The sequence below is a fragment of the Myotis yumanensis genome, unplaced genomic scaffold (assembly GCF_028538775.1).
Source record: "Myotis yumanensis isolate MYYU_CA2020_CCGP unplaced genomic scaffold, mMyoYum1.0.hap1 SCAF_13, whole genome shotgun sequence".
Lineage (NCBI taxonomy): Eukaryota > Metazoa > Chordata > Mammalia > Chiroptera > Vespertilionidae > Myotis > Myotis yumanensis.
Window position 1 is genome coordinate 23,054,586 of NW_027223764.1, and position 21,283 is coordinate 23,075,868.

General features: G+C 40.7%; 1 protein-coding gene across 4 annotated transcripts in view; it reads right to left on the reverse strand.

Annotated features, from left to right (window-relative positions):
* PLCE1 (phospholipase C epsilon 1) overlaps positions 1–21,283 on the reverse strand; it is a 294,253-nt gene that overhangs the window by 239,271 nt on the left and 33,699 nt on the right. For all 4 annotated transcript variants that reach the window (XM_070432674.1, XM_070432673.1, XM_070432671.1 and 1 more), the window contains exon 2: positions 18,272–19,818. In XM_070432674.1, the coding sequence (XP_070288775.1) occupies positions 18,272–19,465 (1,194 nt within the window). In that variant the 5' untranslated portion in view covers positions 19,466–19,818. The remainder of the gene's footprint in view (positions 1–18,271; positions 19,819–21,283) is intronic.

A 21,283-nucleotide genomic window follows, 5' to 3' on the forward strand; every position in this document is an offset into this window, starting at 1 on the left:
ATGTATGCTTTTCTCTAAAATTTATGGAATGATATATCCTTTTAATGAGCACAGTTTCATTTCAGATGAATCTGTTTCTCTTTAAATGAACTAACATGATGAAGCAGATATCTGTTCACCAAATACACCAAGGCAGCTGGCAAAATGTTAAAGCGTGATTCTTACTCATGAAAGATAGTAAATCTCTTCTGCAATTGCCATTTCTTTTTTTTCCCCTAAGTAACTGCAAGTCCATGAGCTTAGGAACATGTATAAATGGGAGAATTATACCTTCCACATATGCCTCCTGACAAAATATTACCTAATTGGAGAATTCTTCTCTTACCTTTCTTATTAAAATAGCATCTCTTTACCCTTGATGCTCTATTTCTGTACCCAACTTTATTTATCACACATTGCTGTCTGACTATATAATATCTATTTGTGTTTTGTCTTGCGTTTTTCCCTCTGTTAGAACATAGCAGAGACCCCATTTGTCCTCCATTATCCATTCTGCCACGGACATAGAATTCCTAAATTTGTTTGTGTTTATGATCTTTCAAAATCAAGATTATATTTCCCAGTTTTCTTTGGAGCCAGGTAGTGACCATGTGACAAAATTCTGGCCAATGGAATATTTTTGAAAGTGATGTGGACAACTTCTGGAGTGTGTCCTTTGAAAGGAATGGGTATACCATTTCTTCCCCCTTCTTCCTGCTGTTGAAAACAAAGATGCAATGTTGGGCCATCTTGGACCATATGAATGAGAGAAATATACTCTGGATGATGTTGTAGGACAGATATTCTACACAAGTTGGACTACCACAAACTATTCTTAAGTGACAAAGAAACATACTTTTATCTTATTTAGCCATTTTTATTTCTGGTTACTATTAAAGACAGCAGAACCTATATCCAAACTAATATACTTTAAGAGGGCAGGGACATTTCTATTTTGTTCAATACTATTTCTCCAGCTCATTAATAATACCTGGCACATAGTAGTAGGTGTTTGATAAATATTTGTTGAATGAATGAATCAATCAACGATTGTAGAAATGCTGTGTCCAATTTGAGTCTTAGTATCTTTACTTATTTGAACAAATCAGCATTTATGTTTATTTTTAGTTGTTTGGTTTAGATTTTGCTTTTACCTTAGCATCTTCTAATTTAGTGTATTCAGGTGTCTTGTCCCATTAGTAAGAAAATAGTGCATTTCAAACCACTACTAATTCAGAGCCCTTTGGTCCTCTAAATTCCTTAATCTGAGAAAGTAGTTGAGGAGATTTTTTTCAACAAGTTTCCATTGCCTAGCCATGTGACGGCATTAAAATAAATACTAACACTCTGCTTCAACTTCTTTCAAGTATTCCATCCCATAAACCAGCAATAGTTAGAAGCAGAAGCACAGAAGTCATTAATAAGCTTGGTCATTTTCTCCACCACATCACGCTATATGAACCTGGCCTACACTTTCTCCTGAAGAAGGGTGAAATGGAAGCTGGTTGTCACAATCATCTCTTTGACTTACATAAACTCTTAGAAGCCCTAGCTTTCGTTTTGGCTAAGTTTATGGGTATTTATTTCATTATTGAAAATGACCAACTACACAAATAAACAAACAAACAAACTGGTCTTTGCCTCTTCACATCAACAGATGTTGTCAATAACTTTTTGCAAAATACAGAAAGAAATTTTCACAGTAGGTGTTCTGAAAATAAAACAGGAAAATTTCTATTCTATGGAGAGAAATTACATCACTTTAAATTTTATGTCAAGTAATTTTTTTGGGGAAAAAAAGATGGCCAAGGTGAAATGGCAAAAGGCCTCTGAAATCAACATTATATTTGGAATAAGTCACATAGACTCCACCAAGTGAGAAAGATGGTCAGTTTTCTTATAATGGAACATTTTGCTCTCTCACTGCAAGAAGATGAGCAATCCCAACTCCTGGTAGGACTTGGCGGATATCCCACCTCCTTCACCAGGAAGCCTTCTCAGACTATACAAATTTTCCTGCTACTCTTATAGCACTTAGACACTATATCCCACAATTTAAATTTATTCCATCAGAGTCCCTAGAGAAAAATCTCTATTTATAGGGCAATAATACAGATTTTTGGTTAAAAATTGAGGCTTGAGAAACAACAAGAGTAGTGCCAGGTACTGTCTAAATGCTTTAAAATTAAGAACATTTTTGTTAATGTATGTTAACATTTAATGTACAACAACCTATTAATCTTTACAACAACCCAAAGAAGAAAGCTAAATTATAGCCTCATTTTAGAGATGAGGAAACAGAGGCACAGAAGGATTAAGTAACTTTCATTAGGTCACAGAGCTAGTACTGCAGGGTCAGAATTTGAACCCAGGCAGTCTGGTGCCTGAAATCAACCACTATTGAGCTTTAAGCTGTCAATAACTTAACTGTTAACAATACAAGCAGTTCAGCTCCATACCTATGAGTCAGAAATAGTTTTTGGCATCTGGAGAGTTGGTTTGAGGGCAAACAAGTTTCCAGGCCTGGCTCTGACACTGATGCCTAACCAGACTTGGGAAAGGCCAGAGCCTCTCTTTGAGCCTCAGTTTCCTTCCCTGTAAAATAAAGGGCTGGACCTGATGGTCTCCAAGGCCCTTCCAATGCTGATATTTTATGAACATGGAATTCCTGGCTCAATTCCTTGTAGTCCAGGCCATACTGGCTCTTCCTGGGCCAGGTCTGGCCCCTCCTGCTGTGCTCAGTGTCTCACACTAGGCTCTGCTTCCCATAAATAAGAGAAAAAGAACAGGGGAAAATAGCCTCCTGAGAGACTGGGAGGGATCCCACCGCTGCTCTGTATGCTTTGAAGAGCTTACGGTCATTAACCAGAGAGAGCTACCTGCCAAGTGAAGGATGGAAAGAAATTAGACTGAGAGGAGAAATGAACTCACAAAACTTGGCTACATTCAAATTGAAAGGGCATCTCTGAGTACTTAAAGAACTGACAATGTTATTGCAACAAAATGAGCCAGTTTCTTAAAGAACTGAAGACAGGATAAGCTGTGAAACCTGGAATGGACCAGAGAACACAGAAAAAAAACAAAACACCGATATAGTGTGAACCAACCAATCTGGGAAAATAGTAAAAACAATCTAGGAAACTGGTGGAATAAATGAAAGATGGCACAGGCATGTCGGCTTCCACCATCCCACCATGACCTCCTCCAGGGCAGCTCCCAGGAACCCTAAAGGCATTAGGATTCAGCGTCAGCTGATGTCAACTAAGCACCTACTATGTAACAGGCTGTGTCATATATTTTTATCCTATGAGAGATGAGGAGATATGGAGGTCCAGATTCTAGTTCTGTGTCTTCTATCATTAGCTACATGAACCTAGTCAAGTAACATCATCTGTATAAAAACTTAGCTACTTTATCCATAAAATGAGGGACTGAATAAAATTACAGAAGATAGATTTTCCAGCTCAAGACTTATTTAGGTCACCAAATACTTATTTTATATTCATCCAGAAAAGCATTCATACTGGACTATTTTAATTTGTTTATATTTCAGAACACTGAAACTCAACAAACTCTACTGTGCTGAGCACATAATATATGAATCCAAGAGAAAAACAATTGTACTTTGGGTTTCAGTAGCTCTTCTGATTCTACTCCACATGGTACTACCCAGGATCTCCTTGTGTGACTGAGCATGTTGGACCCTGTACAAGGGCACCTGTCCTGAGAAGTGGAGGAGATGGGCCAAATTTCAATCTGCCCTGTGCTCATGAGGCTAAGTCTAAACCAAAGATGCATTATGGGTTTGTGGGTGCCTCTGAACTATCCATCAACACTGAAGGAATGTAGTGAGAAAGACTGCAAAATGATGGCCAAGTTTGTGTTCAAATTGTGTTGAATACAGGACTTACCATTTTACCTTTGCTCACCTCCAGTCAGTTTACAAGACCCTCAATGAAACAAATCTTATCCTTCATAATCACCCACCAATACTGACTGAAAATGGCATTAGTCAGGATGTTGAATAGATTGTTTCTAAATCTCCATCCAAGCTCGAAGTGTTAAGATATTTTGCATAATGGCAGCATAAATGGAGAATGGGACAGCCTTTCAACATAACTCCTTAGAAAGGAACAACCCTTATTTAGCTGAGCATGTCCTGGTATTTAAAATAAATCTATTTCATTACCTTCATACTTCCAAAGCATGGTAGCTACCAGGTTCTTGCAAAAACACACACACACACACACACACACACACACACAGAAAAACAAAAACTCTGAGGAAAACACTTGCTAGATTCCATTCTGGGCTTTTAATGGCCTTTACACATGGACTATTCTTTGCCACCACTATCAAGTCACTCATTTTGAAGCTCCTGATTTCTCTAGTAACAAATTAGACTTGCACTAGCTCACTCACACTCCTGTTCCTTTATAATGTCATCGATAACTAATCAAGACCATTCATTCTGGATTTCCTGGATCAGTCTCAATTTAAAAGATTCTGCCCCTCTCTCCTCTCTCTCAATAAAATGTTCCCAATTTTTTATTTGGAAAATATGGTTGCCACAATAATAGTATTACCCTCACAAAGTATCAGTCATGCCCGAGCCACACCATCATTATGGTGCCCTCATTTGGTTTGTGGCCCTCCAAAGGAGAACTGGTTGATCCAGCCAGGGCCTCGGGCCTTTTTCTGGCCTCATTAAGAAAAAAAATAATGCGTTTGCTACTAAAATAAGTTTTGGGTAACTAATTTAGAACTCAAATGAACTTTTCCTGTTCTAGAAGAGAGTTTTTCAAGGCTAAGAAATTACTGTTTGATGGAAGGGTACACAATCTGGAAAAACTGAAGCCATGGGGCTTTCCAATGGCCAAACTCCCACATGCTGGCTCTCGAGACACATCCACTCTCACTATTAAAGTGTCACCGTTTATAATTTGGTGCTAAATCTTTCTGAAGCTAGGCAACCAACATGGTCTACTGACAAAGCAATTCCTTATTCTGTTAAAACAGAGGGGCAAGACAAAATAGGTGTCGGTGATAAAAGTTACCTAATATCAAGTTGAAAATGAAGTTATTAAAACTAGGCCAGAATCACAAAAGGGAAACCAAAGAGTTGGGTTTCAGTGAACAGGTTCAATTCAATGCTTGCAGCATTTATGAAAGGAAACAGCTGGCTCAAGTTTTGCTCAGCTGGCTCCGTAATAGTTTTTGAGTCCCTTTTCCCCAGGTACCTCACTCTGAATCCACAGAGAATAAAGAGGATAAAAGTTATAATTGCAGGGACATTTTATAATGTTTGCTAAGCACTTGAATACAAAACCAGCTCAATTTTTTCTCTAGCCTCACAACCTTGTGAAGTAGATGAAAACTTCATTTTAATGGTGCGACTATGGAAATAAATTTTACTGAGTAGTATTTTTCATACTCGGGTTAGTTGGTCAGAATCCTTGAAAATCACAGAAAACTTAAAATTACAATGGAAAAATACTAAATTATGTTCCCGCTAGTTTTGGTCATTTCAGCGTGATCATGAATAAGCTATAGATTCTGAGTCAGATGTGTGCAGTTTTCTTTGGAATTTGTCCTTGCTTACTTGCTTATAAAACTTCTAAAATGTACTTCTAAATTACAGCAATTCAGTAAAAAATTCAAACCTTTGGGCTTGGTTTCCTCCCCTAGCAGGCTGAGTCATAAAAATAAATCTTAGCCATTTCAATAGCCAACACACTCCTCACATTAAGAATTGGTATTGTTCCCTGCATCTCCCATTTCATCCAAAGGTCACGCCCAGCTCACATTTGAAGAAAGAAACAGCTCAAGGACTCATCCAGCTCAACATTTGCACATTTAATAAGAGAACAGAACCTCTGCCAAGTTAGAGGGGTGAGTTACATCAGAATCTTTCAGAGAACTTTTGAGGAGCGATGATGAGCATGCGCTTCGGAGGTAGCCAGACCTGGGTCCAAGCCCGAACACTGTGTGACCTTGGCCACGTTACTTATAATGAGCATGAAGTGGGGATGTTCAGAATATCGACCTTGGAGACAGTTGCTGTAAGAATGAAAGGAGACAAGATGTCTGGAAGCACAGTGCCTGGCACACAGTCCCCACTAGGTGCTTGCTGTTTTACTGGTACAGGCATCTCAGGATAAATGTGTCTCTCCTCGCCCTCCCCTTACTCCAAGTGTTAGAGCAGCGGTTCTCAACCTGTGGATCGCGACCCCTTTGGGGGTCCAACGACCCTTTCACAGGGGTCGCCTAAGACCATCGGAAAACACATATATAATTACATATTGTTTTTGTGATTAATCACTATGCTTTAATTATGTTCAATCTGTAACAATGAAAATACATCCTGCATATCAGATATTTACATTACAATTCATAACAGTAGCAAAATTGCAGTTATGAAGTAGCAACGAAAATAATTTTATGATTGGGGGTCACCACAACATGAGGAACTGTATTAAAGGGTCGCGGCATTAGGAAGGTTGAGAACCACTGTGTTAGAGTGACAAGTTTCTCTCCAAATCAAACCTCCAGGAGGCATTGCTAGGAGAGGTAGAATATTCACTCCACCCAAAACCCAGGGTTGGGACTTAAATCAGGAAGTCATAGATGCTGGGCTTTTTGAGTTAAGAGGAAATGTGCAATTTATAATTTATTAAGTTAACATATGCAAATTATATACTCAGTGTCTGACACAGAGAAGGCAAAGAATACATGTCTGCCCTCACTTTCTTTTATAGCAAAAAGAACTAAAATCCCGGGTCCTAAAATGACTTGCTTAAAGTCAACCAGTTAATGGCAGAGCTTTCTGGGGAGGGGGTGGGGGGAGGGGTGGGGGGAAGGTGGCTGCACCTTCCCCCCACCACCCCCAACACCCCCTCCCCAGAAAGGGTGAAGTATCAATTCAAGCTCTGCCATTAACTGGTTGACTTTAAGCAAGTCATTTTAGGACCCGGGATTTTAGTTCTTTTTGCTATAAAAGAAAGTGAGGGCAGACATGTATTCTTTGCCTTCTCAGATGGTTTAAAGGAACTGGCCAGATACCTCCCAAACTCCGAGAATGATCTTCCTAACTAACAAACACAGCATGCTGCCCCTATCCCTTTACCCCCAACCCCATCCCTGACCACCACTGAGAAAAAGAAGCTAGATTCCCTCTGGCCTGCAGTGAAACCCCTGCCTGTGAGAACTCGGGGTTCTGAAAGGCAGGGACAGAGCTCTGGGATCTTGCAGGGAGAGGGCTTCTTTCCTCCCTGGCCCATTGCAGATCACAGCAGTCTCAGGTGTCCCCTTATAAACACAGAATGTTTGGAAACGCTCCTAAGGGTTTTTACAGCCAGTTGAAATGTGGGGCCAAGAACAAGGAGGTCCACGCACTCTTAGCTTATAGTTCTTTGTCTTTTAGGCCAGGTCTGTGGAGGTGACAAGCATGGGTCTCTGAGTTCACAGGACTAACAAAGACCCTTCTGAATATCAGAATTCTGGTTCTGTCCCAGGTATTACATAAACTGAGGGTCAGCGAGAGGATAGCTAACAAGCCTGCCTCACTTGGTCTGGAGAAGGAGAGAAGGAGACATTAGCATGAGTGAAAACCACCTTTCTTCATTTATAATTCATTTATAATTCATTTATAATTCAAGAAATATGCACTGAAGACTGACTGTCAGAGAAACTCTGAACTGGGGTCTGTAGTGGGGGAAGGGACTATGAGGGGATGTGAAATCCAACCTTAGGACTGAAGGAGGGGTAGGAATTAGCCAGGTGGAGATTGGTGATCTAAGCCAGGGATAGGCTAACTTATGCTATACAGGGCCAGATAATAAACACTGTATTTTAGTCTTTGCAAGCCATACAATCTCTACTGCAGCTGCTCAAACCTGCTGTTACAGGAAGAATGCACATACAGAAAATAGATAAAAGAATGAGTGTGAACACTGAAATTGGAATTTCATATAATTTCCACATGTCACAAAATATTATTATTCTTTTGATTTTTTGAACCCTTTAAAAATGAGGAACCACTCTTAGCTTGTAGTTTAAGAACATCTGTATTAAGATATATGGGCGTTGCCCTAACCGGTTTGGCTCAGTGGCTAGGAGCGTCGGCCTGCAGACTCAAGGGTCCCAGGTTCGATTCCGGTCAAGGGCATGTACCTTAGTTGCGGGCACATACATAGTAGGGAGTGTGCAGGAGGCAGCTGATCGTTGTTTCTCTCTCACCGATGTTTCTAACTCTCTATCCCTCTCCCTTCCTCTCTGTAAAAATATCAATAAAATATTATTTTTTTAAAAGATATATGGGCGTTTAGTCAAGGCCATTCCTGAACTAAGAAGATAATAGGCATTTCTAAACCATATATACCCTTAGACTCTCATATCTGCAGCTGGGACTAGGGTGAGACAAGGGAGCTGCCTAGGCCTCAAAATTTAAGGAGGCACTCACTAGAAAGCGGAGGGTTGGCACTTGCAAGACCCCGAGAGTGCCTCCTTAAATCTTGCATTCTAGGAATTTCACTTGTGTCACCCAAGGCTGAGCCTTGCTCCAGCCTGTGCATGATGGAGTATATTGCTGTGAAGTGGTCACCTCCTCCTCAACGATCCCTGCCTTGGATGCCTTTCTTGCAATGCACAACTTTGCAGATGACAATCTGGTTCCCAGCCAGGGTCTGGAGTACAGAATTTGGATAATAAGAAAAACAACAAGCAGAAGAAGAGGGAGAAACTATAAAGACTGGAGTTTGGAGAGAATTTGGGAGAGAAGTTTAAAAAATTTTACTTGAGTCCTAGCTGGTTTGGCTCAATGGATAGAATGTTGGCCCGTTGGCTGAAGGGTCATGGGTTCAATTCTGGTCAAGGGCATGTACCTTGTTTGCAGGGTCAATCCCCAGCCCTCGTCAGAGCAATCCAGGAGGCAACCAATCCATATGTCTCTCTTACATCGATGTTTCTGTCTGTGTGTCTCTCCCCCTTCCTTCCACTCTCTCTAAAAATCAATGGAAAAAATATCCTTGGGTGAGGATTAATAAAAAGAATTTTTTTTTACTTGAAAGCTTACTTACAAGTTTTATTATGCATTAAAATTGTAAACTTTCTTTGTCACTCTCTTGACTTTCACTCATAATTTCTACAACTATATTTACATCTAGATATATATTGCAAATCATATATCTGATCATGAACGTATATCCAGAATATATAAAGAATTCAATAATAATTTTTAAAAAACAATTTTAAAAGATGGACAAAGGATTTAATGGCCAATGAGCACAGGAAAAGATGTTCAACATCATAAGACTTCAGGGAAAAGCAAATAAAAACTACAATGAGATATCACTTCATATCCACAAGGATGGCTATAAGCAAAAAGATGGACACTAAGAAATGTTGGTCAGGATGTGGAGCAATTGGAACCCTCACCCACTGCCAGTGGGAATGTAAAAAGGTACAGCTGCTTTGTAAATCTGCTTTTTTAAAAGTTTAAACTCAATTATATGACTCAGCAATTCCACTCCCAGATATAAACCCAAGAGAAATGAAAACATATTCCTAAGAGCCAAAAAGTGGAAAAAACACAGTATCCATCAACTCAAAAAGATGAATGAATAGATAAAAATGTAGCATATTCATACAGTGGAATATAGTAAAAAAAAGAAAAGAAAAAAAGCCAAGTACTGATACATGTTACAATATAGACAAACTGTAAACCTTAAAAACATTGCGCTAAGTCAGCGGTTCTCAACCTGTGGGTCGCGACCCCTTTGGCGGTCGAACGACCCTTTCATAGGGGTCGCCTTAGACCATCCTGCATATCAGATATTTACATTATGATTCATAACAGTAGCAACAGTACAGTTATGAAGAAGCAACGAAAGTAATTTTATGGTTGGGTCACAACATGAGGAACTGTATTTAAAGGGCCAGAAGGTTGAGAACCACTGTGCTAAGTGAAAGAAGCCAGTCACAAAAGACCACATGCTATATGAACCCATTCATATGAAAGTTCAGACTAGGGAAGTCTATAAGCACAACATAGATTAGTGAATGCTTAGGGTTGGGGGAGAGGGGAAGGGATGGAGAAAATGGAGGTGATAGCTAAAGGGTATGGGTTTCTTTTTGAGTTGATGGAAATGCTTTAAAATTGTGGTGATGGGAGAAACCAAGATGGCGGCATAGGTAAACACGGGAGTTTGCTGCCTCGAACAACCACTTCAAAAATACAACTAAAAGACGGAACGGACATCATCCAGAACCACAGGAAAGCTGGCTGAGTGGATGTTCTACAACTAGGAGGAAAGAGAAAAGCATACCGAGGCTCAGAGGAGGCGCAGTGCTGAAGTAAAATACTAAGGTTCGGAGTGCATGTGGAGCGGGCTGGAGGCTGAGGGCGCGGTTGTTTTCAATCAGGAGGGAGTCTCAGGCTCTGAGCTCCAGTTCCGGGCGAGTCTCTAAGGACCCAGACTCATACGGGAGAAGCGGGACTGTCTGGCATCGCTCAGAACCCTAGGGCAGCTTTCTCTCCGTGGGGCTTGCAGCGACTACTGGGACACTGAGAAGCAGAGCCTCTGAGGGCAAGACTGAGAGCAGCCATAATTGCTAATCCCGCCCTGTTGATCCCGTGGGACCCGCCCCGCCCAAGCCCTGCAGGGAGGCTTTTGCTGGATAGCCTCAGGCAAAGGCTAGATTAGCACCTCCCTAGAGATCCAGGAGCCAGGAAGCCCAGAGGTCAGAGTGGGACCATCCAGCTTTAAGCTCCGTGGAACCATAAAAGACACACTCAGGAGGCAGACTCAGTGAGCACCAAAGCCCCATCAAAGCAAGTCTAGCCCCAGAGGGGTGTCTCCAGCACAGAAGCTCTCCCACCGCAGACACAGATGATTCTCACAGCCAATTGACCTGGAGGTCAATTCCTCACAGTGATAACTACAACAATCAAGGCTTAACCACAACAAGACTGTGCACAAAGCCCACAAGGGGGTGCACCAAGAGTGTCTACCTTAGGTTATTGGGACACTTAGCACAGAAAGGCACTCTATCGACACAGCGAAGCATAAAAAAATGCCGAGACAAAGAAACAGGACACAAACGACAGAATTGGAGGAAAGCAAACTGTTGGATATAGAGTTAAAAACCACACTTTTAAGGTCTTTAAAGAACTGTTTAGAAGCCCTCGAAAAGACTGGTAAGACCGCCGATAAATGTAGTGAGATCCTCAAGAAATCTAATGAGACCCTCGATGTTGTGATAAAGGACCAACTAGAAATTAAGCATACACTGACTGAAATAAAGAATATTATACAGACTCCCAACAGCAGACCAGAGGGTCGCAAGGATCAAGTCAAAGATTTGAAATACGAAGAAGCAAAAAACACCCAACCAGAAAAGCAAAATGAAAAAAGAATCCGAAAATATGAAGATAGTGTAAGGAGCCTCTGGGACAGCTTCAAGCGTACCAACATCCGAATTATAGGGGTGCCAGAAGATGAGAGAGAGCAAGATATTGAAAACCTATTTGAAGAAATAATGACAGAAAACTTCCCCTACCTGGTGAAAGGAATAGACTTCCAAGTCCAGGAAGCGCAGAGAACCCCAAACAAAAGGAATCCAAAGAGGACCACACCAAGACACATCATAATTAAAATGCCAAGAGCAAAAGACAAAGAGAGAATCCTAAAAGCAGCAAGAGAAAGAAAATCAGTTACCTACAAGGGAGTACCCACACGACTGTCAGCTGATTTCTCAACAGAAACTTTGCAGGCCAGAAGGGAATGGCAAGAAATATTCAAAGTGATGAATACCAAGAACCTACAACCAAGACTACTTTATCCAGCAAAGCTATCATTCAGAAGTGAAGGCCAGATAAAGAGCTTCACAGATAAGAAAAAGCTAAAGGAGTTCATCACCACCAAACCAGTATTATATGAAATGCTGAAAGGTATCCTGTAAGAAGAGGAAGAAGAAGAAAAAGGTAAAGATACAAATTATGAACAACAAATACACATCTATCAACAAGTGAATCTAAAAATCAAGTGAATAAATAATCTGATGAACTGGTGATTGTAATAGAATCAGGGACATAGAAAGGGAATGGACTGACTATTCTTGGGGGCGGGGGGAGAAAGGGGTGTGAGGGTGAGTGAAGAGATTAGACAACAATCGTGCACCTATGGATGAGGACAGTGGGTGGGGAGTGAGGGCAGAGGGTGGGGTTGGAACTGGGTGGAGGGGAGTTATGGTGGGAAAAAAGAGTAACTAATGTAATAATCTGAACAATAAAGATTTAATTAAAAAAAAAATTGTGGTGGTGTTTGCACATACCTGTGAATACACCAAAACACTGAATTATATACTCTAAAGAGATGAACTGTATGCTATATGAATTATATGTCAATAAGGCTGTTAAAAGAAGAAGAAATTGAAGCATTTCTCCTTCCCTCCAAGGGTTTCAAAGAATAAGCTCTCCTTGTCCTTGAAAGATAGTCTTTGTATTGCTAAAGACTGAGGTGGTTTTCTGCTGTTCTCTTTCTGAGGGTTTGAGGGGTGCTGGCCTAAATGAGAGGGAAGGGGCTGAGGTTCAAGGGCCGAGTGTTGGGGTTTGGGACTTAGATGCCTGAACTCTGTAGGACCCTTATTTAATCTGAGCCTCTGTATGTGTCCAGGCCAGCCACTAGAACAAAGAACCAATGGACGGGGCACCATTTTGGTTTCATGGGGCTCTTCAGGGCCACCATTGTCTGAAAGCAACTTTTCATGAGGGCCCTGCCTGAGCCACAGATTAGTCTAGTCATAGAGGGTTCAAGGGATGGTCACCCCTCTTACCCCCTATGATGCGATAGTTCTTGAATGCTGAGTCATTTGGTAACCAGAGAAGAAACCTCTGTACCACTCCCTCAGGGTTTATAGTGCTGTTCTTGAATCAGCACTGGAGGAGGGGATCAAGGGGATCAAGGGTGAGTGGATCAAAGGGCGAGGAATACTCTTATCACACATCACTCTGGAGAGGTCATTCTATGGGCAGCCTGAGGGCCTCCTGTGTGAAAATGCAGGGTGTGGATTAGATCAGGGCTCCATCTGATGGTCCCATTCTTGCCCACGGGTTCTGATTCTTTTCAGGCCACATTCTAACCATGGCCCACTTCCAGGGATGGAGCTTCTTCAGCTGCCAATTCCCATTATGCAGGGTATCTGGGGAAAGGAATAAAAAGTCCTAATGCTGGTACTGTCCCAAGGCTAACATGAAAATAACAGTGGCCATGGATATATTCTCTTCAACTAGAGTCCAACCAGGGTCAGTGTTTTTCATTACATTTTTTGGCCAAAGAGCTGGTGTAACTACAATGTGGAAGTAAGTTTACCCTAAACTGTCCCAATGCAGCTAATAAGTGAAAGTTGACCAACTATCACAGAGCTGGCCTCTGATGTCCCGTCACATTTTCCACTGATGCACTAGACGTGACTAAACTGCACAGGGACTGGCCGGGAGCTGGATTCCCTTTCACTGTGCTCAGCAGGAAGGGGCCAGCCTCCTCCTATAGCCATGTCATGAACCTGACATAACCCTGAGTCATGGAAGAGGAGGCCTTGCATGTCACCAAGCAAAGGCTTTCAGCTTAGCCTGTGCTCCCTGTGAAATTAATTAGTTCAAGGTCCAAATTGTACCCAAGATGCAGGGAGACCAAATTCCCAGACGAGAAAACAAGGCATGTTGCTATTTCACCAGCCATCTATTAACAACACGGAACGGCATGGCTCAACAGATATTTGATCACCCATAAAAGTTACAAAGGAAATGAATTTGTTATTGGTTGGCCCCTTTAAATGTAACAGAAAATACAGAATCAAGGATATATATACCAACAATACCAACAAAGGTATTTATATTAAACACTCAAAAAATTTTCCATAGCCTCTTAAGTTTAATTTTCTGTATTGGAGAGTAGAAAAAATGTGAAGACACATTTTAGAAGGAAGAAAGCAGAAAAGGAACTAGCAACATAGAAGCTGGTTTTATCTTTCCTTTATATTTTATAATTTTTCTATTTTGATTTCTTAAAACTTCACTTTTTTTTTCTATTTTGTTGTACCTATTGTACATTAAATCCTCTTGAGGATCCAAGCAGGGACATAAATAAAGCAGTAATTATAGGAGCTGGTGGACTTTCGGCCCTGGCTACCCTCGCTTCCTCCACGCTCCATCATTCAGTGCACACGGAACTCAGGCTACATGACTGGTTCCAGCAGAGGCAGAACTTCTTGTATTTCGGATTCAGAATAACTCTAGGTACCTAAACTCCCCAAAATTCAGGCAGGGAGAGAGTTTTTTTTAAAAAGGGAAAACACCCTTAACCAATCTCTAACTTGGACACTTTAGCCACTTGCCAAAATATATCATCTTTGTGAGCCAATAAATTGAAAGCAGGAGAGAGGGAGTGTGGCTGTAACTGGATAAGGGTTAGGGTTTTAATTTTTTACAAGCAGGGAGGAGGATACCAATATGGTTAGTCAGGCAGTCAGCATTAATCCTCATTAATGTCTCCCATTCAAATCCATGCTCCTCTGAACAGCTGTGCAAATATAAAGTAATTGGGTCATTTTGACAAAAGCACACAAGGAAAAAAAAGTTAAGTGAGGCAAGGGAACTAATTGTATAAATAACACATTCTTTAAATGTGTGGGGAGGATTGTTCAAACGACCACATCATAGATTAAGGGACATACATTCAAATTCATACCGCTGTAAACTTGCCCGTGTCAGAAGCTACCAAGAGCACAGGCTGGGGACATGTGCATGACAAAGTATGTAATAAGTGACCGGAGTGAGAGCAGTGGCACCCACTCTGCATGAGGCCTTGCCAACTGACTCCAAAGACCGTGTTTCTTAGTCTGACATTGTCCTGTTTTCTATATACTTGGCATTATGGAGAGTAGAAAAAAAGGTAGGGCCATTTCTTGCCCTTAATACATTTACAGTCTGATTGGGGGACACATCTATACTTAATTCCTTGAACGTTAAGAACACAATAGAAATTTAAATATAGCAAAGTGAACGTTAAATGTATTTAACATTCATAATAAAAGGGTAATATTCTAATTAGACTGGACATCTTCCGGACATCTTTCCGGACGTCCTTCCGGACAAAGCCATGGTGGCAGGGGCCAAGGCAGAGGTGGTTAGTGGCAATCAGGCCAGCAGGGGAGAGCAGTTAGGGGTGACCAGGCAGGCAGGCAGGTGAGCGGTTAGGAGCCAGTGGTCCCGATTGCGAGAGGGATGTCCGACTGCTGGTTTAGACCCGATCCCAAGGGATCTCAGAATGAAGAGGATGCAGGCTGGGCTGAAGGACCCCCCCTCCCCCCATGCACAAATTTCATGTATATCAGGCCTCTAGTGTGAAATAATCAGAACACTGGAACTATAAGCATAACATTAGAATCTGCATTTTTTTTTTTTTTTTAGCTAAAGGAAGCACTTTATAGGAGCTGAGGGAAAGTGGCTAAAATTCATCTGTGCAACTTTTGAGAAGGATTTCCACCAGACTGAAAACAAGACAAAACATAACATACAGGGAGAATACCATACTTTAGAAAATACTGATCCATTCCTGCCACAGAATGGATGTTCAAAAAGGTCTCTGCCTTTCAGAACTCTCCCTTGAGAAAGGACAGGAGGACAGTCAGCCCATCCCCCAGCTTCATGTTAAGGATTAATAAAAATGCCCACCACCTCCCAGAAACCCAGTCAGAGAGGAGAGAGAAATTCCTGGAGTTGATTCTGACTGAGGTGTGGTGACCTCTCCCAGCCTCCAGAGACTAGGAGGGAGGAGATGATTTGACTCATCTCTTCGGTTCTTTTCACTGGAAATGACCAATCCAGGGCCTCTGACAGGCTGAAAGGGGCAGATTTAAGCTAAGGACCTGTGAACATTCTCAGAAGTGGTAGGGCTGCAGGAACTGGAGGATAAGTACAGGCATGCCAAAAGTTATCCTGCAGTTTATGGCACATTCACAGCCCTCGTGTCTGCATAAGTGTGTGTGGGGAACTATGATAACGGTTCTCAAACAATCTACTTCCACTCACTTTGCTATATTTAAATTTCTATTGTGTTCTTAACGTTCAACTTCAGGTGAATGTAATTGCTGCCTTTTTAAGTAGGCTGACACATTGCTGTGATGAACCTCTTGCTCCCTGCATGGACAAAATTCAGAATTCGGTCAGAAGAGCTGGGGAGCATGTGGGTAACTGACACCACCTTGACTGTGACTCAGGTTTCATGAGGTATCAGGTGAAGAAGTAAAAACAAACCTGCTGACACTTGGTGGGGTGAAGGGTAGATCAAATGCACAGCGAGAAGGGCCTTCAGGCTCCCTGGTCAGGCCTGACACTCTTGAGAGCCCTGGCAGTGTCATGGTCTTTAGGGCAGAGGAAACAGTCCCCAAATGTCCTGATGAAGACCAAAGAATTTAAGCTCCTGGTCAGTGGCTCTTGACTCCACAGAATCACAGAATTACCCAAAGGAATTTTGAAAAAAATATTCGTGCTGCACCCTACCCTAGTGATTCTGATTCAGAGGGTCTGGGGATGGAGGATTGGGGGGGGAATGGACACTGTGATTCAAACATGTAACAGGGTTAGAAGCACCATATCAAACACAGTCAAGTCCAAAAAATCTAAGCATCAGTGAATGTGGCTACTAAGTCAACAGGTGCTGAAATGAACAGAATTTGTTCCTTTAAAAGTTTATTCTAAATTTTATTTCTTTCTAGATCTTGAGGAATTAAGAGTGTGGGCTGCCTGGATCACAATCCTGGTTACACCATTTATTAGCTAAGTGACCTTGGACAGGGTAAATGACTTCTCTAAGACTCAGTTTTCTTAGCAATACTACAGTGTTAATAAGCATACCAATACCAGAGGGGAATTAAGATGATTGCATGAAATCAAGAATAAATTATTTGGTCTGGCTGGTGTGGCTCAGTGGTTGAATGCTGACCTATGAACCAGGAGGTCACAGTTCGTTCCCAGTCAGGGCACATGCCCAGGTTTTGGGCTCAATCCCCAGTAGGGGGAGTGCAGGAGGCAGCCAATCAACAATTCTCTCTCACCACTGATGTTTCTCTCTCTCTCTCCCTCTTCCTTCCTCTCTGAATTCAATAAAACTATATTTTTTAAAAAAGAATAAATTATTTGACCCAATGCCTGGCACATGTAAAATGCACAAATGTTAGCTACTATATTGATGATGATGAAAGTAAAAATATGCCAGTTATATTTCAATAAAAAGGGTGTTTTCCTAGACTGGGTAGTTATTTATAGGGCCAAATTTTAATAAATTGTGAAACACTAGAATGTGAGAGTTAGAAATTTAACATTTCCTTCAATTATGAATATAGGCAACAAATCTCAGTAGTAGCAGCAGCAGCAGCTATGATCTTGTCACCAATAGAAATCACAAATATTTCCATATATTACAGTCATAGTAGACACCCTAAAAATAGTATTTATATTTAGTGTGACCAACTGCCCTTGTATGGCCAGGCTTGAGATGCTTGGGATGATAAAACTGGGAAAGTCCCAGGCAAACCATTCCTGACCTAGATTCATCACTACTTTGAAGTTAAGGTAGTTAGCACGTCACTGGGTACCATCCTTTAGTGTGCTAATAAAGAAGTGCCTACCCTGCTATGTCATAATTTCAAAAAATGTCTTGATAAATTTATATCCACATAATCTGTGTCCTTTATAATGTTTTGTATTTCGTTCGATGCATTTAAAAGCATTCTGAGTCCATGGGCTTCACCAAATGGCCACAGGGGGTCCATGGCACAAAAAAGATGAAGAGGGAAGCAACTGGGAATGCTGGTTGGAAAATGGAGGAAACCGGACTTTAAGTTCCTTTCGGCCTTGCAAACTAAAAGCACAATAAAAGAAGACATAGGCATATATTTCCAAAGGACACAACAAAATTCAGAGTTTTTCCACTACCAGGAGTTTCTTTCTTATAATTCCACACACAGTAACCAGGGAATCTCTATAATGTCTCCACTCCTGATGGCATACATATGCGTATTTTGTTACCTATATTGTTGCAGAGTTAACTCAGCCTTGACAGCTATCCATTGGAGTAACTGTTATATCTACTTGTTTCCAATAACTACAAATACTTCCCCTGTAAATCATAATTTGACAGAATTTAAAATTTTACATGAATTAAGACAATGAAAATTTGGATTTTGAAATATCAAGCTTAAAAAAATGATCGAAAGAAACTTTCACTCTTACCGGATACCACTGGGCTTCTGACAGACATGGGCTCCCATCTTGCCTAATTAGCACTGTTGATAGCTGGCCCGTTACTCTCCCACAAGGCAACGAGCTTCCACTTCTCTTCATATCAATGTAACTCCAAGCTGCCAGTCCAATGTGACCAGAAGGCAGAGTCCTCACAATTGCCCTTGTCCCAGTATACACAGATTTCTTAACTTCTCTGTCATTTTTACAAAATCTCCTCACTAACAAAGTGGATCGCTCCTTTTTACTTTTAAAATAATCTTCTACGTCTTCACAATTATCAGGGAAGTCCTCAAAATGGCTCAGAAAAGTCTCGGCAGATGGACTATCAGTAAAACCCTCCCTGCAGAAGCTGTCACTAGAACATACCACGTTGGCCTTTCGGCAGGAAGCTTCGCAGCACATATATTCATCGTTCAAGGCGTCACAATGATCACCCTGTCGCTGCTTGTTCTCATTATCACAGCTTTTTGCCAATTCCATCAGTTTGCAAGTATATGCCATATAATTTTTCTTTTGCTCCCTACCAACATCAGGCAGTGATACACAGTTTCCACAATCATCCAAAATCAAGTTGTCTGATAGGGTACAGACACTGTCCGACATTCTTCGGTCAAGCTCATAATGAAAGTGAAATACCGCCAAATCGCTGTCGGGGTGTGCCCTGCTGGTTGCTGATTGATTTCCTAAGGGACGAATGCCCGTGGGAGGTCCGTCTAGTTCCAGTTGAATCCCAGGGAACACCTTTCTTTCCAGGGAAGAAGGGATTCCAGTTTCCAAATGCAGGCCTTCCTCTACAACAGAATCGCATGTTTTGTAAAACTGGCTCTGAGGAAGACCACACTGACGGTTTTCCAATATGTTGTTGCCGTTCACATTAAGGTTCTTCACAGAATCGGGCATGTTTTTCTCCCAGCATGTTTCGTTACTGTTCTCATCACTCATGATTTTCCCCCTTGTTGTTGAGAGAATCCTAGGCAAGTTGCTTCCAGAAGTTTCCTCTTTGGGTTTGTTCAGTTTTGAGATGGTATGAGAAATCGGCCTACTCTGCCCAGGAGTATGTGTCTTTGGAACACTGACGCCTGAGGCCTTTTCACTACTTTCATCTGCAGCTGACTGAGAAGACACCACTTTTCTCTGAGTCACAGGTATGAGATCAGAAGCTGCCATTTCTTCAGAAGTCATCTTGACCAACACACAGGCTTTACCGACTGTTCTGTTTCTCCTTCCTGATGATCATGTCAAGATTCTAATAAAATGATTGGCTATTAAAATAATCTCAGATATAAAATTCCTTTGAGAAACAAAGCGACAGTTCCTTTGATTCAGGTGCATTAAGAGTCAGATAAATTTCCCCAGTTTTAACTTCCTAGTATGTGCAATAGGTTTTTCTAGATCAGGGTTTTAGAGTGGTGGATAATTTTCTTTCCTCTGTTATTTAAAGCAATTCTTTCGAAGAATTCTATTCAGGATTGCATTCTGCAACTTGTGATCCATCACTGACTTGTAATGATTTAAAATTCCAGTTTGAATGTTTCCTGTAAGAGAAAGGGATAATGTCAAACACTGTGGAATTGAATGAATTTTTTAATGAACTCATAATTCTAAGCTAATGCAAAATATGAACCAATTTGGGGGAAGGAGTTTTGCAATCAGAAGTTAGTTTTACGGTCACAGGGATATAAAGTACAGCATAGGGAATATAGTTAATAATACTGCAATAACTATGTGTAATGTCAGATGGGTACTATATTTATTGGGGGCAATCACTTTGTAAGTTACATAAACGTCAAATCACTATGCTGTATACCTGAAACTAACATACTACTGCCTGTCAACTGTAATTTTAAAAAAAATTTAAAGATAAAAAAGAGGTCAGTTTTAATGCTTTAGGTATTAATTTTTCTGATTTAATATTTCAGAATTTCTCATTCCAATCAAAATGGAGTAATGGGCACCAAATTTATCCTTTTCTCTTAAACAACTGCCTTTGCATTACAATGGTAGGGTTGAAAAGTTGTGACAGAGGCCATGTGGCCCAAAAAGCCAAAAGTATTTACCATCTGGCTCTTTATAGAAAATGCCTGCCAAACCATACACTAGATAAATGAGTTAATGAAATGCTTGTTTAGAGTAAGAGAACTAAGTGGGAGGCTTGATAGCAATCTTCATACATTTGCAGAACTGAAATAAGGAAATAGCCTTGTTTCATACTGTTTCAGGGTGGGTGGGTAGGGACTGGGAGGAAGGGGGTAAAGGGGGGGAGGAACAGGAGATATCTATAATACTATCAACAAAATATATATATATATGTATGTATATATATATATATATACACACACACACACACACACATATATATGTATATACACTCACACACATATATATGCATATATATATGGTGTCCCAAAATTCACGCAAGAAGTAATTTTGTTAGAAAACACAGGTTTATAATTAAAAATTGTAAATTTTTTATTGATTCATAAAGTATACAGTATAGGGTTATGTATGGAATAGCACATCGGGTAAATGGCCTCCACGGCTTTGCTGGCACATACGCAAAGCCGTGGTCTTCATTGGTCTTCATTGTCCCTGCTCCTGGGCCATAATTGGTACTTGGTAATGCTTATCAAATTGAAGGGATTGAAATCAAAGGGCAACAGATATTAGAATCTGATTCAATAAACCAAGTAAAATTAGGCTTTTATTTTTTGTTGTTGTTGTTAATGCTCACGCAAAATTCAAATCTTGCGTGAATTTTGGGACACCATATATATATGTGTGTGTATATATATATGTATATATATATGTATATATATATATATTTTTTAAGGTAGGATCAGGGTAAAGACAAATGAATTATTGGGTAGAAATGTTTGGGCTTAGTTTAATAAAGAATTCCCTAACTTTTAGAGTTGTTCAACAAAGGACAAGCTATCTTGGATGGTAGACTTCTCCTAATTGCTCATAGAGGACTTTAAATAGAGAAAGGCATAGTATAAG